Source organism: Neovison vison, chromosome 4 (genome assembly GCF_020171115.1).
Source record: "Neovison vison isolate M4711 chromosome 4, ASM_NN_V1, whole genome shotgun sequence".
Lineage (NCBI taxonomy): Eukaryota > Metazoa > Chordata > Mammalia > Carnivora > Mustelidae > Neogale > Neogale vison.
In genome coordinates, this window is record NC_058094.1 from 203,829,789 (window position 1) to 203,850,833 (window position 21,045).

The 21,045-nt window shown below is 38.4% G+C and overlaps 1 protein-coding gene across 4 annotated transcripts in view; it reads right to left on the bottom strand.

Annotated features, from left to right (window-relative positions):
- The window catches only part of SLC13A1 (solute carrier family 13 member 1), a 91,314-nt gene extending 75,417 nt beyond the window's left edge, over positions 1-15,897 (bottom strand). For 3 of the 4 annotated variants that reach the window (XM_044246488.1, XM_044246490.1, XM_044246487.1), the window contains exon 1: positions 15,790-15,897. In XM_044246488.1, the coding sequence (XP_044102423.1) occupies positions 15,790-15,891 (102 nt within the window). In that variant the 5' untranslated portion in view covers positions 15,892-15,897. Of the gene's footprint in view, positions 1-12,204; positions 12,391-15,789 lie in introns of all 4 variants that reach the window. The other variant, XM_044246489.1, reaches the window with a different exon arrangement.
- Positions 15,898-21,045: the final 5,148 nt, after the last annotated feature.

A 21,045-nucleotide genomic window follows, 5' to 3' on the forward strand; every position in this document is an offset into this window, starting at 1 on the left:
ATGGTCTACCCAGGAGTGGCAACTTTGGAAACACAATAAAAAGCAAAATTTAAGTGCTAAATTATTAATTTCCCTAACAACATTCATATTTTTACTGCCCAGCCCTGACTTAAAATCAAGTCAGTGATTTTGAGGTGTTTATTGGAAATAATCCATAATCCTCGTCTTGTATGCAATGCCACCTTCACTCTAACTGTAATAAGATTTACTGGACATGCCCGAATACTTCCTGACATCATATTTCTAGTTCTAAACAGCTCATTTACATGTCTTCTTGATGTTTGGGTTCTGATCCCTGCTCCTTATCATGCAACATCTTTCTGAACTTTAATACAATATGTTCAGCCAAGTTGTCATACTGATAATTCCCCAGATGCCCTTAAGGGACAGTTTCTAACTGCCTCTACTATAATCTGGACTCTGGACTTTGGACCCTTGGACTCTTTGACCCAGTCTGACTATTGAGACGAAGCAGCAAGCTGACTACCAAGTCTAACAAGAACATATATTTTATTTGACTCATGATGACATGCACATGTGTGAGTTTCATTTGAATCATGATTTATAAACCAACACATTTCATGTTAAAAATAAAATCTGGGGACGCCTGGGTGGCGCAGTTGGTTAAGCGGCTGCCTTCGGCTCAGGTCATGATCCCAGCATCCTGGGATCGAGTCCCGCATCGGGCTCCTTGCTTGGCAGGGAGCGTGCTTCTCCCTCTGCCTCTGCCTGCCACTCTGTCTGCCTGTGCTTGCTCTCGCTTCTCTCTCTATGACAAATAAATAAATAAAATCTTTTTAAAAAAATAAATAAATAAAATCTGAATTTCTGGCTTTCCTTGAAAAACTAAGGAATTTGGTAATATTGGGATCATATTCTTCCATGTCAGCAATTATTCGGACTCAAGGAGAGCTTACCCTTTAAAGACAGATTTGTGATTTTCAGTTCTGCAGAGCACTACACCTTTTCACTTTATTCTCTTACCTGCTGTACCTTTGTTAGCATCTCAATAAAATCTCTGGTAATAAAAATGCTACCCAGACACACTGCCTTGCAAATAAATCTTGTTTTACCATTCCAGAATCAACACTTGGACCATTTGTTTGAATTTCTCTGCCCGGCCCCCAGTGTGGTCCGTGGACCAGCAGTATCAGCATGACCCGAGAGCTTCTGAGAGATGCAGAAATCAGGCCCTTCCCCCACGCTGAATCAGAATCAGCATGTTCAGTTTCCCCAGGTGACTCTTACACAGGTTCAAGTTTGAGAAACACTGAGTTACTTCCTCTTCCAAACCTTCCCTTTAATCTCTAATTCCGGGTCCAACTTGGAAACTGGACACTTGCTTCCAGGTAATGTTCTGCCCAAGTTTCATCTCCAGATTCAGAACATATTTTATAAAGTTCCCCATCCTTCAGTGTTAAGGTTCAAATTTATGTCTTGTTTATGGAGCCTCCCCCAAACATTCATGTGCATTTTATATTTTTGCGTATGAGTCCCAGGAGGTTGTAATTACAGCTGGCTAAGCCACCATATTTACATTGTTCCTAAGAGTTGCCTTCCCAGAATTATGGGAAATGCCTCATTTTTCTTAACTTAATGAAAGCTTTAAGTCTAAAAAGGAGGAATACAGAATTATCCAGAGGGCTAGGGCTGGGTGGTAGGATGGCAATCTGTCTCCATTTTCTTGGGATAGTGCTGGTTTACACCAATTGCCTTTCTGATTAGGAACCCTTTCCATTCTCGTGTCCCTCATTTATAAATTACACAGCTATCCTGTTGATGGGCCCACCATCCCAGGAATATCTCCTTCCAATTCCTGTTTTCTATTATGTGATCTTTCTTGGTCAGGCTTAAAGTCATGGGCAAGAAAGTGTTCTTTTCCATCAATACCTTTCAGGTATTTAACAACAGAAGGTTAATCCAGATACAGTGTCAAGCATTTTCTTTTAAGAATCTAATATTAAAATATATAGAATTATTTTTAAAACCAAAGATCTATGAACATTCTTGTTAAGAAGAAGGAACAAAAGATAGAGGAAAACATTTCATTGTTTTCTATTTTTCATATATATTTTAAAAAACTGATATTAGGGTGAGTAATTTTTGGTGAACAGGCTCTTCTGATGAAGAAGAAAACTCAACAGCTGTGTGTGCTGCCACTGAAAGTGTGTCCTGGATATCTGATTCACAGAACCAGCTCTGGGTTCGGGAAAAATTCCTTCATTTTGTCAGTAAAAATCCAGAGACTAACCCATCCAGAGACTAACCCATCTCTAACTATATCACCTTTGTTTCCTGTTGATCCCTTTAATTTTTTTTCTCTTCCCTCTCTCTACCTTATCACCAATCCCCCTACTCTTAAAGTAGAGCCCCTCCCCCATTGCTGCCACTAGCCATCACAACCTCTGCTCCTACTACCATGAGCAAACAGTAAAGCAACAACAAAGAAAGGCCAGCCGTAAAGTCAGTTAGACTGTGGGTAAATTGATTTCCCCTCTCTTTCAATTCCTCTCAAGTCTAGTGGAAGTCGCGGTTATCTTTATTAAAATGAACTCTGCAACCGTAACAATAATTTGAATAAAATTTTGTTCTAGAAATAGCAAAGCACATGAGTACATGAGTTCTTGAGCTGAATTAGAGGAACACAATAATGTCTACTTCTTTTTTGTTTGTTGTGATGGAAAATATAGAAAGAAAAAAAGGTTGAAAATTCTGACCAAGACTGATTTTATAAAACAGATTTTTTAAAAAATCATGATTTATTCCCCAAATACTACACAAAACAAAGGGTGTGGGAGTTGAGAGGGCTTCCTCAAATAAAAATACCTCAAAATAAAAGCATAAAATTTTCTGTTCAAAAATTTATATATTCCCTACAATTTCCAAAAATTACATGGTAAGTTCAGCAAACAAACCACAAGCAGCCAGACAGAGGCTATTGTGCAGAATACATATGTTGTAAATCGCATTACATAGCATGAAGTGTAATGTCCCTTAAGCAGGGTTTCCTGCTCTGTGTGTGTACACTGTGCCTCCCTGGCTCATTTTAGGGCCACCTCCACCTTTTCTATTGTATGAAGATTCTCTTATACCACCAGAGAGATGACGCTATCAAGTGCAGACTGGTTATCAATATGGATAGGAAATCCCTTTTTCTGACAATAGATATTATATTAGAAACCTTCTAGCATGGAGCACCTGGATGGCTCTGTGGGTTAAGCCTCTGCCTTCAACTCAGGTCATGATTTTAAGGTCCTGGGATTGAGCCCCACATCTGGCTCTCTGCTCAGCGAGGAGCCTGCTTCCCTTTCTTTCTTTGCCTGCCTCTCTGCCTCCTTGTGATCTCTCTGTCAAATAAATGAATTAAATATTTTTTTTTTAAAAAGAAACCTTCTAGCGGTATATCTTTTTTCCTTGTTTTTTATTATGTTTATTTAGCCAACATATAGTACATCATTAGTTTTTGATACAATGTTCAATGATTCATTAGTTGCATATAACATCCAGTACCCATCACAATATGTGCCTTCCTTAAAATCCATCACCTGGTTACCCCATCCCTCTACCCTACTCCCTTCTGTAACCCTCATTTAGTTCCTGGAGTCCAGAGTCTCTCATGGTTTGTCTTCCTCATGATTTTTTCCCCATTCAGTTTTCCCTCCTTTCCCCTGTGGTCCTCTGTCCTAGTCCTTATGTTCCACATATGAGTGAAACCATACAATAATTGTCTTTCTCTGCTTGACTTACTTCACTTGGCATAATTTCCTCCAGTCCCATCCATTTGATGCAAAAGTTGGGTCTTCATTCATTCTGATGGCTAAGTAATATTCCATTGTATATATGGACCACATCTTCTTTCTTCACTCATCTGTTGAAGAGCATCTTGGCTCCTTCCACGGTTTGGCAACTGTGGACATTGCTGCTAGAAACACTGAGGTACCTGGGCCTCCTCTTTTCACTACATCTCTACCATTAATAAACAACATTTGGTTTTAAAATTAAATAAGGTTGACTGCATATATTATTTTTCAACTTGTTTCTTCACTCATGGGAAGAATGATTTTTTACTCTATCATTTTACTTATGTATGTCAAATACATTCATGTTGATACATGTAGACCTATTAATTCATTTTAAATGGACATGGTATGAATGTATTACAGTTCATTTGTCCATTTTTCTACTGAAGGCTCTTTCCCTTCAATTTTTCATTATTATTAGGCTATTAACATCTTTTTACCTACCTTTATGTAGATAGAGGAAAGAGATTGTCTAAGCTAGAGTATAAAAGTAGTAGTGAAATTCTGAATGAAAGAGGTGGAATCTAACTGTAGTGGCTATTGCCAGTTGCTATCCAAGACGGTTGTATCTGTTTATTTCAGTACTAACAATGTGAGAAAGTTCCATTTTACCAACCATTAGTATATTGGGCTAGTTTATTTGACAATCTGATGGTATAAGAAGTTCTTCTTACATCAATTTGTATCAAATTGAATACCACTGAAGTATTTTTTCATGGTCACTGAACATAATTGTTTCTCTCCTGCAATTACCTTATTTATAGCTTCTTACCATTTTTCTGTTGCTTGTTTGCTTCTCTTTTTCATGAATTTGTGGTTATTTTTTAGATTTTTAATATTTCTTTATAAGTTAAATATTTACAAATATTTTTCTTAATCTCTGGCTGATCTCTGCAATTTGCTTTATTCTATTTTTGGTTGAAAAGATTTTACTGTAGTTATTTTAAAATTCTATGTTATTTTTTTGTTTGTTTTTACTACCTTGTATGAAAAATTCTTCCTGTATTATATACTTCCATGTTTTTTTCTAAAATTAAAAAATTTTCAAGTGTAGGGCCTTGATTTATTTGTATAGGAAATTGATACCTTATTTTTCCTCAATGTGTAGCCAGAATGCCCTGGCTTTTTAAATTGGATGGTCCATCTCCTCCCCACAATTCCTGTTGCTCTATATTTCCTATGCCAGTTTTTTTTGTTTTTTGTTTTTTGTTTTTTTACAAATGTAGGCACATGTGTTTCTGGGCTCTTTATTTTGTCCCTCAATCATGGTCACCTTTTAAAAATCACTTCTTGCAAAATTATTAAACTCTTTTAATTATTATAGCTTTTCAACAAATCCTGCAATCTGTAGCTCAAGTGTCTCAAACGTGCCTTGATTCTCTTATTGTTTTTACTCTATTTGGAGTGCTTTCATCTCTGTGTTGTTTCCATTTTCAGTCTTTCTTTCTTTTTTAGTATTATTAAATTTTCTTTCTTTTTTAGAGTTAAATTTAATTAATTAACATATAGTGTATTACTAGTTTCAGAGATAAAGTTCAGTGATTCATCAATTTTTGCTTTTTTAAGTTTTTATTCATTTGTCAGAGAGAGAGGAGAAGCAGGAGGAGTGGCAGGCAGAGGGAGAAGCAGGCTCCCCAGTCAGCCAGGAGTCTGATGCTGAACTCGATCCCAGGACTCTAGGATCATGACCTGAGCAGAAGGCAGACACTTAACCAACTGAGCCACCCAGGCACCACATATCAGTCTTATATAATACCTAGTGCTCATTAATCACGTGTCTTCCTTAATGTCCATCACCCAGTTATACCATCCCTACACCCATCTCCCCTGCAGCAACCCTGTTTGTTTCCTATGATTAAGAGTCTCTTATGGTTTGTCTCTTTCTCTGATTTTGTCTTGTTTTGTTTTTATCTCCCTTCCCCTATTATCCTCTGTTTTGTTTCTTAAATTCCACAAATGAGTGAGAAATATAATAGTTGTCTTTCTCTGAGTGACTTATTTCACTTAGCATAATACCTTCTAGTTCCATCCAGGTTGTTGCAAAAGCAAGATTTCATTTTTTTGATGGCTGAGATGTATTCCATTGTATGCAATGGAATTGTATGGATGTGTGTGTGTGTATGGCATCTTTCTTATCCATTCATCTGTTGATGGACATTGGGCTCTTTCCATAGTTTCACTATTCTCAGTCTTTCTTAATTATCTTCTTGCATCTTGAGATTGAGTGGTAGTTGTTTTATTTTTGTGTTTGTTCTTTCTGTATTCCTTATTGCTCATCTAGAAGCTTTACAGTTGCCTCCAGTAAGTCCCTAGCTTCCCATCTGGAATGTCTTATCTTGGCAGCCTGAGGTCCTGTCCTACTAGGACAGTGCAAATCCATCATCTAGCTGGATCCATCAGCTTGAGTCAGGTCCTGATGGAGAGGCTGGAAAGTGCCTATCTTGATGAATAATACCACGGACAGTTGTCTGTAGCTTTTTCTTTTTTCATAGCAAGAAAACTACTCTCTGGCTCTGATTTGGGTCTTTGAATCTGACTGACCCCAGGATGAGGTGGGAGAATTTTCAACCATAGGTTCTCACCTTCACTGCCCTTGTTTGCTTGTCTGACCCATTCTGGTCTACAGAAACTTATATTTGCTTTGTGTTTAAAGTGGAGAATGGTTAGGGTAGAGGTGTCCTAATTGTTTGAACTTCATCTATACTGCTAATCATAAATCTTATAGATAGAAGAACTTATTTAAAAGGTGAGGAAATCTAACAAATAAGTAGACAAATCTGTTTTTCTGACTTATAAATATGTAAAAGGATGGGAAAATAACATTTATGAATGCCTACTACACACCAGATACAATACTTGGTGTTCTACATGACTTGTCCTTTTTAGTCTACACCAACATTCATCGAGGTGGGTATTGTAATTCCATGTCAAGTAGGGATCGATGATCACATTGCGAGTATGTGGTAGAGTGGCCTTCAATCCAAGCAAAAATGCCATGAAAGCATATATTTTGTTATTTACTGCTCTATTCCCAGCACTTAAAGCAGCACCTGGCACGTAGTAAGCACTCAATAACATTTGTTGAATAACTGTTTTCTTCTCACAGGTTTTCAGTGTTATTCCTACAGTTGTTTCTATTTATATGTCTTGATCCCTATATAAAAGTCTTAATCGCTATCCTAAACATAAAATTCTTCAGCATAGGAACCTCTTTTCTTTGCCTTGTTTTCTTTTCTGTTTTCTCTCCTACTTGCTGGTAGTGGATATCTGAACCCTCACCCCAGTGGGTGAATGTCTCCCCAATTTTCCTGGAGCTCTCATCTCTGTTGCCAGTAAACAAGAATTGAAGCTAAAACTTTTCCTGCATCGATTACTTCCTCACAGTTGACACTTTCATACTTCCCCAGGCCCCATTTAACAATAACACCGTCATATCTTGTCTTAACCACCCCAACCAAGTGCAGTCAGGGTACTTGCTGCAGAGGTAGGAAGGCAAATGAAGCTATGACTAGGCAATTTGGATAATAGCTTCTCCCCCACAAATTCTGACTGTCAAATTGTCTTGGGAAGTATGGCTGATTATATTTAAAAATCACCTTGGTTCTCTTTTAAATTATACCTCCAGATGGAATTGAAATAAAAATTAGGCTGTAAAATATAGTTTTTTTACCCCTTCCCTCCATTTTTAAATGACACTCTGACTGATATTAGGGAGTAATTTGGCTGATGAATTAGTACGCATGTGGGTATGATCTCTCAGCACAGCTTGAGAAAAGCAGGACCAATCACAGACCTCACTCACTGCAATTGATTTTCTAAAGAGAACGCAGAGCAATTAAGAAAGGAGAAAAATCATGCATTTTAAATCTGGGTGCTACAAGAAAAACACTATTATTATTTGACAGAGCCTGAAAAAGGGCTTTGCAGAGTTTGTGATACACCTACCCCTTCTGCTGCAGTGATTTCTCAAGACTCAATCCATATTAATTGCAAGGCTTAAAATGATTAGAAATATTCTCCTTTCAGAAGAGAAAGAGTAAGGAGGAGCTCAACTTACAAAGTCAAGGAAAAATAACTAGTATTTCTCATTAGTTTTTAACCCAAATGGATAGCAGGGAAAGGCAACTGGTGGAGCCCCTATGCCAATTACCTGAGAACATTTAACTCCTTCTTTCCATTTAATCTCTGCAACTAATTAGCACACAGTGCTTTACCCCCTGTGCACACAGCGGAACTAAAAATGACCCCAGAGTTCACCTAGTTCTCCAACCTGAGAACATTAGAGGGTGATCAAAATGCAGTCTGTGGATTATCTGCTTCAGAATCATGAGGAGTCTGTTCAGTGCACGGTCTTGGGCTTCACATCCAGAGCTGGGGATTTTAAACAAGTAGCTCAGGTGAATCTGGGGCAGCCAATCCACAGGTAACATTTAAAACTCTTGATAAGAGTCTTGTTCACGTTCCAGATGGGGAAATAGGCCAGGGGTAGCATGACAGCATCACTGAGGGAGTTTTTCCGAATATGCAAGAGAAATCGGGGCAGCTGAGGCTACGCTGTGGCTAAAAGTCCTCAAAATCTCAGCAGCTTAGACAACCGAAGTCTGGCTTGCTCCTACTATCTGTCCACCATGGGTCACAGCTACTCTGCAACCAAGCAGATGGAGGCTTCACCTCAACTTATGCTTTTGTAACCAAAAACCCAGAAACAATGGAGTAAGGCAAACTGTGAGCAAGCTTTTAAGGATTTGATATAAATACCATTAAAGAAGCTGTGTCCTCAATGGGCTTTGGAGTCAGATGGACTTGCTTTTTTTTTTTTTTTAAGATTTTTAAAATTTTTTTTATTTGACAGAGAGCAAGTCACAAGTAGGCAGAGAGACAGGCAGAGGGTGGGGGGGGAGCAGGCTCCCCGCTGAGCAGACAGCCCGATGAGGGGCTCGATCCTAGGACCCTGAGACCACGACCTGAGCCGAAGGCAATGGTTTAACTCACTGTGCCATGCAGGTGCCCCTCAGATGGACTTGCATTTAAATCCTCTTACTTCCTATATAGACTGTGTGATTGGGCAAATTGCTTAACCTCTTTCATTAAGTCTCTGTTTGTTCATCTGTAAGATGGGGATGATACTGAGTATTTCTAATGGTTGCTATAAAGCTAATAGTGGATATTCACATCCTTGTTGTTATTAAGCTAGGTATAAAAATGTACCATGGAAAGAAAAGAAGAGACACTCTCCTCTTACACCAGTGTTTTTGTTCTGTCCCTTTGCCACAACTGTCACTCTATCTGAAGTTCTTTCCTTTCATCATCTTCTTTCTCCCACATCCTATCTTTCCTCCAATATCTGGCCTAAGCCCCCCACTTCCCCCCCTTCCTTCTGCCATGGGAAATCATCAGTCATTCATTCAGCATAGCTGTCAACTATCTCCTGTGTGACTGGCAGTATGTTCTTAAGGCTTTTGTGTCCGGAGTGGGGAATGATGAAAGCAAAATGGAATACACACTATAATGCAGGCTGAAGTATCCATGATGCAATGAGGGCATTGAGGAGGATCCTCAGTTTGTGTCACTGCCGGAACTGCCTTTCTCAAGAAGGGCAGAGCAAGAGGAGAGAGCATTCCAGGACAAGGGTATAGCATGTGCCAAGACCGAGAGGCAAGAATAGCCATGAATAGTCAATAGTAACCCAGGGACTGCAAATGATGAAATATCGCTAATGTGGAAACCAAGAATGTGGGAGACAGGTACCAGGAGCTTGGGGGAGGACTTTTGGGAAAAATAAATGGCAAAATCTTGAAGATCTATCAGTGTATACATGTTTTATATAGATATTATCCCCCTGTAGGCAAAAAAGAATCACTGGAGAAGTCTGACCAGGGGTACAATAGAACCAGGTTGGCATTTTAAAAATAGTGCTCTGGCAGGAGACTTTAGGAAAAAAAGACTGTGAAATGGTCCCTGGGAAAGAGAGATGGGACAGCATCAAGGGAAGCAGTGCCAGGAATGGAGATGAAGAAGCAGAACTGGGAGTGGATTTAGGAGGTGAGGCAACATAGCCTGATGATTTGCAGTATCTGAGATGACACACGGGTTTCAGGCTGGGAATGGGGTGAAGGCTAGCAGGTTCTCTGAGACAAAGAAAGTAGAAGGAGAGGCAGATGGTGGGCCAATGGGACTGTGTGTCATTGGGGACATGGAGGGGCTGGAGATGGATGAATCCCCAGAGATTTATCTACCTTTTAATTACATGTCTAGACACAAATGATTTGTTTAAATCATTTGGCACTTATTTATATACAACCATATTTTGTTATTGTTTGCCACAGTATATATTGACTTTTCGGAAATTGTCCAAGCTACTTGACAGCAGGCAGTTAACTTAAACTTACGTTTGAATCCCACAGTTCATTGAGCACAATAGTTTGGCCTAGCAAGTTCTCATAAAATACTCGTGAAGGAATATGTATCAAATTTGGACTTCCTGGTTTAGTTCATCTACCACATTACTATCAGCATGATTTCTATTTTTTCTTTTTTCTTGCCCTCCATCGTTCTGATACTCTTTTGTGACTAAAATGCTTCCTTTCTTGGACTTAACAGTATTTCCCCCCTTATCTTAAATCTCTACCATATTTTAAACCAACATTTAAAACAATATCAATTCTTTCTATTAATATGTTTATTTGACTTATCCCTTTCAAAGTTCATTATGTTTTCTTGGAATTCCTCCCTTTCCCATTCTTTTAATTGTAGTCATTTTAAATTCTTTCCCCTTCATTTTCATTTTCTCTATGAAACTTCCCAACATATCACCTCCCTTCTTCTAGCACATTCTTTATCACTTATAAGGTTGCATTTCTTTATGAGCACAATATTTCCTGTATACTTTTTATGATTTGGCACCACAAGTCTCTCATTACAAATCATTTCTTCTATTTATTATAATTTCTATCATAACTTTGAAACTCATGGTATAGCAGATGAATATATCATGAAGGAAACCTAGGTAGAATATGATAGCTGCAGAAATACAGCTGGTCCTTAATGCTGTAGTTCCTCCCTCCCTAACCTGTGCTGTGCTGGCACACTATGCTCTGCTATGTTGACTCTCCCAATCTCTTTGCTCTTTAAGTCTTTCTTGGAGCAAAATATTGTGCAGAGAAACCCTGAAGTATCTGAGAGATAACTGAAATCTGGTTTTGGTTTTGCAACCAATCAACTAGGGCATGCTGCTCAATATCTGTGTGTCTATTTCCCTTCTCCTTATCTCAAAAGGGCATCTGGGTGGCTCAGTCAGTTAAGCAGGTTAAGTATGGAACTCTTACTTTCGGCTCAGGTCAAGATTTCAAGGTCATGAGATGGACTGGGTGTGGGGTCTACTCTCAGGACAGAGTCTTCTTCAGATTTTCTCTCCCTCTCCTTCTTCCTCCCCTTCTCCCCTCAGTCATGCTCACGTGTGTGCTCTCTCTCTCTTTCTCAAATAAATAAATAAATAAAAGAAAATCTAAAACAAAAGGGGAGTTCTAATTAGAGATAAACTAGAAATAAGCTAGACAGAGTGAGAAGTACCTGGAAGAAATGCACTTACACAGAGGAAATATTATTGCTCAATTTTCTCCACTTACTGCTCCTTAAAGCACTCTGGCCTTCTTTTTGTCTCTTTGTTTTATTAACATAAATACAAAGAAAAGTCAAGAATTGGAAAAATGAGTAAGGAAATAGTACAGAGTAGTGAGAAAAGTAAAAATTAACAAGATATTAGAAATAGTAATAAAAGAACAAAGTTGCACAGGGGCTATCACTGGAACTATGGCACATGCCCTAGGCCAAGTTTAATTTTTTATCCGGGAATATTTAATAAATTTCCTCTCTGAGATAAGGAAATGAGAAAATTCAATATAATTATTAATTACATGCAAATATTTACATAAGTAGGAATTATGTTATAGGCTTGTTTTATTGATCACTAACTACTAACTGGAGAAAGACTAAGAATACCTCTTTGTTTATGTGACAGTTAAAAAGACAGCATTTCTAATGTTTCAGAGTAAAGCAATAATAAAAATAGGATTCCTTTACTAAAGTGACATATATCCCAATGTATTAGGAGTATACTTATTATAATACTGTGGAAGCTATAATGACACAGATATTCAGTTGTGGTTGAAATCACAGCTCTAGAGTCAGATGTTGATTGGAAACCTCTATATAGCCACATTTTAGTAAACTATTTGCTTGTTTCTGTCTCTATTTCTAATCTGCAAAATTGGACTAATAATTATACCTAATTCATAAAATTAAATTTGAGCTTCTGTTTGACATATTCTTTGCTATAAAATTTCCATAAAAACATTGAAAAACAGTCTTAAAATTTCTTCCAACTAGAAGATATTAAGATGCCAACCTGATGCTGTGGCTCTAGGTGAACATCTGGGCACAGCTGAGAAGGAAGGGGCAGCATATCTTGACAAGCTGACATGACCTACTTGTACAGCTGGGATTCTGGGACATTCAGCAAATCACATGTAAGACTGCTACTTCAGTCCTCACAGGCCTGTCCCCAGTGGTTAGAATCATTGCAGTGTTCTGCCTTGAAGACATTGAATAGCAGGAGATCAACTGAGGAAATGGTTAAGATACACCTCATCTGTGGTTTGACCTGTCTAAAGTTTTTTCACAAAGAGAAATACCTGAGTTGTTAATAATGACTATCAAGCTACATTTTATATACTGCTTCAAAATAGAGAGTAAATCTTCAAAAACACAAATATAGAACAGAATAAAACATAACTTCTGTTGAAGCATGAATCTGGAGGGTGCCTGGTTGGCTCAGTGGGTTAAAGCCTCTGCCTTCAGCTTGGGTCATGATCTCAGGGTTCTGGGACTGAGCCCCGTGTGGGGCTCTATGCTCAGCAGTGAGCCTGCTTCCTCCTCTCTCCCTCTCTGCCTGCCTCTCTGCCTACTTGTGATCTCTGTCTGTCAAATAAATAAATAAAATCTTTTTTAAAAAAAAAGAAAAAAAAGCATGAATTTGGAGTTCTGACAGAATCTGTGTTTAAATCCAGTTTCTGCAGCACCTATGTGATCTTTGTTGGGTCATATATCTTTGAGCATCAATTTTCTCAAATGTAAAATGCAAATGATGGAACATGTGTGATTGTCTTAATGGTTTATACTGAAGTTTAAGTAAGATCATTTGGATAAAGCAGCTGGCAGAACTCCTAGAACAGAGGGTTTGCTCTGCAAAGGGAATCCCTTCTCCTTCACTTTGCATATCACATTGCAAACCACCGAGGGTTTCTCATCATTGATGTCACATTTATGAACTGAGATAAGGGTAAAAGTAAGGGTTAAAGCCAGTCTATAGAAACAACTCAAAAATCAGTAGAAAAATGGGAAAAAAAAGTCAATAATTCATTGTTCATTCTACATCATGTAGACTTTCTGTGTTTTTATAAAGCAAAATTGATTTTTTGTTTTGTTTGAATTCTTTAGTTGTTCTATTACTGAGTGTTTAGAAGCGTTGAGTTCTCCAGTTCAGTAACCTGAAAGTTACAATAAATTGATTTGGAACCATGTCAAAGTAGACTCTACCTCAAGTTCATACCCTCCAAAGGCCCTTTGGGGGGAAAAAAAAGTTTTGCTTTCATTGTAAGCAAGAGTTAAAATAGTATTCTTTGAGTTTATTTAGCAGTTGACTGAATGATTAAATATGCATTTGAAGTAGCCAAAAATGAAATCATGTTATTGTACCAGGAAAAAACCCCTCAGATTAACATTGATTGAGTTTTAACAAATGAGTTGATTAGAGGAAAAGGAAAGAGCAACACAGTTCATCAAATGCAACTTGATGCCAGGTCCCTGGTTTCTCCACAGACCTAATGTACTCTTCTCATACCACCTTGGGGGTAAAAAAATCAATGACTGCATTTCTTAGCAAGAATATACTTTCTGATTAATGAATCATGTACTGAAACCACTGCTTTTTATTTATTTAGTTGTTCTTCCTTTCAAAGAATTTATATTAACTTTCTCTGAAAATTATGGAACATAATCAAAGTGTCATGCAAGTGACATTAAAGTGTGCATCAAAGGACCAGCACAGATGATATGCAGTCAGATCCTAGGTTTGTACTGACCAGTTTAATTTCTGATTTTCTCTGCCATAAGTAAGAACTTATGCTGAAACTAACCCAGAAATATTAAAATATAGCAGAGTTCCAGGTAAGAACTAGGATGTACTCATAGTAGAATGGTAGAATTCAGCCAGGTCTAGGGAACCCACAGGAACAGGGGAGTTGAAAGAGAAGGCCGTCATGCAGTAACAAGTCTCTGAAGGGGTTTTGGGTTGAGCATTCAGATTAGAGCCCTGTGTCTGTGACTCAAATTTGTCATCTAGTGGCCACCAGAGACTCATGTAGGAGTCTTTGGAAGTAGCTGGAGGGGGAGGGGAAAGAAGGAGAGGAAAAGATGAATCACACAAAATTTGAAAAACAACACCAACCAAACCAAAACAATGGACTGTGCCTATTGTTTTCACTAGAAATTCTTTAAGGCTTTGAGAGTTCAGAACAATCTTTGACAACAAAAAGGATGGGGAGTCCTTTCCTTCCTCAACAGGGAATTGTGAAACATCAGTGTGAGGACAGCCCCAGTCAGGGAAGCTGCTAGAGCCGGATGGTTGGCCTCGGCAGCAGAAAACCCATAGCCAGGGGCAGCAGAAGCCAGTCCCTTCTCCAGCATTGCAGGTAGAGGAGACCTTGGTAGAATCAAAAAGGACTATTCATTAGCTCGCATGAATTTCTGTCAGAGGTTCCAAGAGTAGTGGCAGACTTTTGAGGGCAGACTTTTGAGGATCCAGCGTATCATAATTACTGTGATTCTATTTTAACTCAGACTGGTAAAACCTTGCTTTAATACTTGCTAGAGAAGAGCGTCAGAAAGGCCTCATGGGGTGGTGGGAATTGCACCAGGTGTGGGTCAACTCATTTAGGGAGACGTAGGGTCTTGTAGGGTCTTACTCTTGTGGCCCTACTTACTGTGTGCCAGCCACTGCTCCAAGAGAGTATTTGATGAGTGCTTATGCATTTAATTCTCACAGCAAGTCTGTTAGTATCCCAATCTTACGCATGAGAAAATAGAACCATAGAGAAGTTCACTAATTTGCCCAACTCACTCAGCTTATAAGTGGAATACCTGGGACCTAAAGCAGAAAGCCTAACTCTAGTGGTTGTCCTCTTACCAACATCACGCCTGACATAAATAAGGTGCTCATTAAATGTTTACTGATTCAAATCATTTTAGCATGGGATTAAAAATGTCCCGAGTTTAACGTTCTGGACTTAGTAAACTGACTACACTTAAAAGCAAACAGAAAAATGCTTATAAGTATACCAAAATGAAATAAAATTTCGAATGATCAGAACACAGTGCAATAATTTTTAAAATTTCCTGATTAACCAAAGAAAATTACTTCATGCTTTCAATGTTTTCTCATCCCATAAGGAAAATATATTTCTAGGGGGCTTGGTGGCCCACACCAAGCCATGGAGCTGACAAGTAAATTAGTCTGTGCTAGACGCTGGGTCTCCCGATGGTTTTTGTAGCTCTTCCCCCAGTAACATATTACTGCATTCGCTTGGGAGAAGGGATTGTGCTAACCGAGTATCCTCCTTGGACACTGATTAACCAGAATTACAAGATCTCAAGGGTTGTACTTCTTTGGTCTTCCTCTCATCTAGTTGCCAGACAGAGAACAATTCTGACTGAATACATTATTTAATTATTCTAGTTAGTCATATTGAGAATCAACCAACATTAACCACTAAAAAGGAGAAAAAAGGACAAAACACAATGTATGACCATCCTGATTTCCAACTCAAAGTGGCACCCCCCACACATACCTCTGAACAAGGCAATTACATAGAAACAATAAAGAACAACTAAATAAATCAGGAAACCCACCAGCCTATTCTCCAGGTTGACTTACCTTGGTGCGAACGATGATTGGCAATGGCAGTAAAACCAAGAGCGTGAAAACTACAAGGAGAAGCCGGCGATAAACTAAAATATAACTAAGGACTTTCATCATCCTGAGTAGGAGACTTTGAAAGTACTCTCCTCAAAATAAGGCAGATGTTAAATAACCAACGTGGATTAATATTTCTCTAGCCCATCATCATCATTTACTGACCCAGACTGATCAACATGAGTTAAAATTAAATCTTGATTTTTATTGTTTTACTGTCACAATTACTGTGGAGAGATAAGCTCAAGAGTGTTTGCAAGAAATTACATGCCAATTGCTACTGTAGCTTTTGAAAGATACAACTGTTCTTCCCCTATTTCATTTGTTCACATTAACTAGAATATTGACTGGCCATATCTAGCAGAAGGCAAAATTGTGAGGTTCATTGAGTTTTCCCACAGTGAGGCCCCTCTGCCCCTTCTGATGTCCCCTGACTTCTGGGCTCTACACTTCGGTGGTGCCTCAGGCAGTCTCTACTGGATGCCTCCAATGCCCTTCCTAAGAAAGTGCATTTTCATTTATTTGACAGACAGAGATCACAAGTAGGCAACGAGGCAGGCAGAGAGAGAGGAGGAAGCTGGCTCTCCGCTGAGGAGAGAGCCCAATGTGGGGCTCGATCCCAGGACCCTGGGATCATGACCTGAGTCAAAGGCAGAGGTTTTAACCCACTGAGCCACACTAGCGCCCCAGAAAGTACATTTTCAGTGTGTAAATTGAAATAGCAATTCCAATAGTAGGAATTTCAGTGTATGGATGTGTGAAAGGTAAGGGTTTTGGTACAGATGGATTCTTCTAGGGCTTCTCAGATAATGTGTTGAGGCAGCCCTCTATACCGCCTACATGAAGGTTGGCTCAGAGAAGAGCCCCTGACCTCTCGCATTCAGGAATTCTCTGCACTCATTCAAAAGATAAATACTACTTCTGATGTCAAGCAGCATTTTCTCCTCAGTACCACATTCAGTTGAAAATGGTTTATCTACTGTTTAAAAGCAAAGTTCTGTGTGTTTCTTAAACCCTATAGTTTATTTTGATAGAAAACCAAAAATTATCATAAAGCCTTATATAAGCGCTCTGCTGTTCCACTCTTTCAGGGCTGAGTTGATATTATTGTGTTGATACTGACTAGATAATCAACAGGGAATCTGCACAGAGATGAGTCACTGGGGCCATCTAAGGGGTGAGTGTCTGTGTGTGGGTGTGCGTGTATCTGTGTGTAAGCACATGTGTGAAGATGGGTATGATTCTAACAGTGATATGGAGGATGTATTTTAATATTGCTCAGCACTAAAGACTCTGGTTTGTTTCTCATTACTTCATAAATTAATAACCCAATATACTTCAACTAAACAACCACTAAGTAGCTAGACCTAGGTATAAACAGAACACATTTCTTTCTATAATTTATAGAAATTTATATTATTATATTATATATTATATTATATTATATTATATATATATTATATTATATATTATTCAATTTCTCTTGGTATAAATACCCTTACTTTGATGTGATCTATTGTTAGCATTTAGACCTTATTTCTAATTCCACACTAATGTAACTCTGCTTTCTTTTCCTATAAAAGAAGATAATTCTTTCATCAATACTCACTGTATTATTAATGTAGATGAGAAAGCATTTTTTTTCCTTCTAAATGTCTAAATTTCTAAAGATACATCACAGATAGTGACTCAGGAAAATCAGGAGAGTAAGCAAAAAGAAAAGTCTCCACACCAGAAAGGTACATTACATCTTGAATTTGTTAGGTTAAAAAAAAAAGAGAGAGGGTAGGGGCGCCTGGGTGGCTCGGTGGGTTAAGCCTCTGCCTTCGGCTCAGGTCATGATCTCAGGGTCCTGGGATGGAGCCCCGCATGGGGCTCTCTGCTCAGCAGGGAGCCTGCTTCCCCCACCCCCGCCTGTCTCTCTGCCTACTTGTGATCTCTCTCTCTCTGTCAAATAAAATATTTTTTTAAAAAAAGAGAGGGTAATTACAAATAATAGTAATGAATAGTGAGCAATAATAAAAAAAGTATTAAAAAACACATTAATACACTGTGATTACAAACAGGAAAGCTTAATATCATTAAGGTATGCTTCTCCCCAAACTTAATCTACCGATTCAACACAATACCAGTTAATCCCAACAGGGGTGTGTGTGTGTGTGTGTGTGTGTGTGTGTGTGTGTGTAAGTTGACAAAGTGCTCCTAAAAAGTATGTGGAAGAGCAAAGGACCAAGAATGGTCCACACAATCTTGAAGAACAAAATCAGGACTTCCATTATCAGATTTCAAGACTTACTACAAAAAGTCACTAATTGGGGCATTTTGGTATTGGCCCAAAGAAAGAAAAATAAACCGATGGAACAGAAGAGAGACTCTAGAAACTGACCTACACATGCAGTCACCCATGCAATTCAGGCAAGAAATGATGATCTTCTCAAAAAACGGTACTGCAGTAATAGGATATCAATGTGGGGGGAGAGCAGCAGTGACCTCCTACCTCATATTATACATAAACTTTAATCTGAGATGGGAAATTATGAAAGCAAAAACACTAAGGATTCTAGAAGAAAATGTACAAGAAGATCTTCATAACTTTGGTAAAAATTTCTGAAATTTGACCCAATGGGCACTAACTAAAAATATAAACCAGTGGTACATTGGACTTCAATTAAATCAAGAATTTCTGTCCATCTGATGACTTCATTTAAAGAATGAAAAACACATCACAGAGTAGGAGGCAGTATTTACAAGGTATGTGTCCAACAAAGGACCTGTGTCACAAATATTTACGGGATATCTACAAGTCAATCTTAAAAAGACAGAGTATGAGATTAAAGAAGTGGGGAAATGCCTTTAACAGACCTCTCCCAAAAGAGGATCTCCAGCCAGCCAATAAGCACATGGAAGTGTGTAGAATGTAATTACTTCTCAGGAATATAAAACTTCAAAGAGATACCACAACACCTCCACCAGAAAGCCTAAAATGAAAAAGAATAAATCTGTCAAGGAAATATTGCTGAGGGTGTGGTAAAACAGGAACTCTCATACTTTGTTAATGAGGGTGTAAATGCACAACCTGGGTGGCCTGGTCATTTAAGTGCCAGACTGTTGGTTTTGGCTCAGGTCATGATCTCAGGGTGGTGGGTTGAAGCCTTGCATTGGTCTCCACATTCAGCTCAGAGTCTGCTTGAAGTTTCTCTCTCTCCCTCTGCCCCTTACCTCTTAAATAAATAAATAAATATTTTCTGAAAACACACACACACATTAAATAAACAGAGTTACTCAAAACTGTTTCAGTAGTTCTTTCTTTCAACACCCTGTACAGTTCATTGCATGATTTTTTTTTTTTTAAGAAATTACTTCTATTCTTAAATTTCGTTAGGCTGCCTGGTGAGACCATTTGAGTCTCACTTTCTTATCTTAGAGGATTTTACTTTATGAGATGACACCCAAAATGAAAAGGCATTTGTGTGACATTTAACAGAAATGAGGGAACAGTGGCACTCAAACCAGATAGAGACTAAAGGGAAAACTCTTGACATTTGTTGGTGCCTCCTTTCTTTGCTTTATTTTCACTGTTCTGGCACTTCTCTCACCAGAGTAGGCTTGCAGGACCCTCCTATTGTGGCCCGAGGCTCTAGCCAGCTCAGTCTTCTGTAGGTGCCCCTTACGACAAAATGGGCCCACCTTTCCTTTATGTCCAGCCAATCTCCTGTTTCTCTGTCACATAGAACAGAGACCTGATAGGCTACTATACACTAAGCATGAACGGCTGATGTGAGCTGCATACCTCTCCAAGGTCACCAGAGAATGACACTCTCAATGGGAGATTTTGGGCCCCTTGGAAACATATCTTAGGGTGTCCTTCAAATCACAGCATACTGTTAACCAGGTCTACAATTGTCAGAGCGCACCTCTTCTTGGTACAGAAAAACATAAATCTCTCTTAATATGTCACTGCTGTGCTATGTTTGACATATTTGACCTAAAATGAATTACACCAATGCACAATCATGGGTTAACTCACTTAAAACATGTTCTTTATAAATATAAAAGTGTTAGAAACATTAGTCACTCATTCACAGTTATTCACCATGTGCCAGGGAGTTTACGCCACCCCCAATTTTAAACTTCAAAACCCAATACGAGGTATTGGTATTATAGGTATTGTTATAATTACTTCTCTTCAATAGATTTGGAAACTAAAATTCAAAGAAGCCAAGTAAAATGTCCCAGGTATCACATGATATAATAATGATGCAAACCCAGTTCTTTCTGATTCTTTCTTTATTTCAAACTTGGTGGAGAATGTGTTGCTGATCTTGTTGGGCTGCTTTCTGTCCTGTCTCCTAACCCTCTCATTTTAACTGGACACTTCTTCGCTGTGGCAATCTATGCCACATATTTCTGCTTTAAATCGGAACTTTGGATTACAAAACCCTGAGCCATTCTCAGTAGTGGTGCTGTATTGTACAAAGCATGCTCTGTAATATTTCCTCTGATTTACTCAGAAATTAAGTACCTGATCCATTAAACTTACAGGGGAATCATTTATGAACAAATATTTGGAACTCACCAAGTCCTAAGAGATTTTTGGAAGAAGATGTACATAGCATAGAACTATCCCACTTCTAAAATGGAAACTCTTGGACCAAGATTGGGGTTAATTCATTTTTGAAGTTATCTGTTATCTTTCTGGTTCCTAAGGCAATGTTTTTTTTTTTTTTTTTGTACTATGCCATATGTCTGCCATAATGACTATGAAAATGACTCTAAACACTAAATCATCAAATCTAGAATTTTTAAAAACACACATGAATTGGTTGGCTTAGAAATCGAAGCTCTAGGGTTTGCTTTTTTATGTTCCTTGAGCCTTATGATTGAACATAACGTGAAATTTGGGTCCAAGCATAAGCATAAAGAAAAAGAAAGATTCCTTCTGTACGTACTCTGAGTACCTTCATAAAGAAGTTAGACTGTCCAGGTTAAGTGAATTGCGTAAACAGTCAACATGAGGGGAGTGGAAACCAGCTTTTATGTGTCTCTCCACATGCTTCTCTCAGCCTTATTTTCTGGATATCTCTTTCTTATGCCATGTTCGCTCCCAAATGTGTACTTTTCTTCCGGCCTTTCCCTCTTCCAAGAATATGCTTCCTTCCTCTATATTTAAATCCCACCCATCCTTGAAGTGTGACTTGTAGACTCATCTCAAATCTG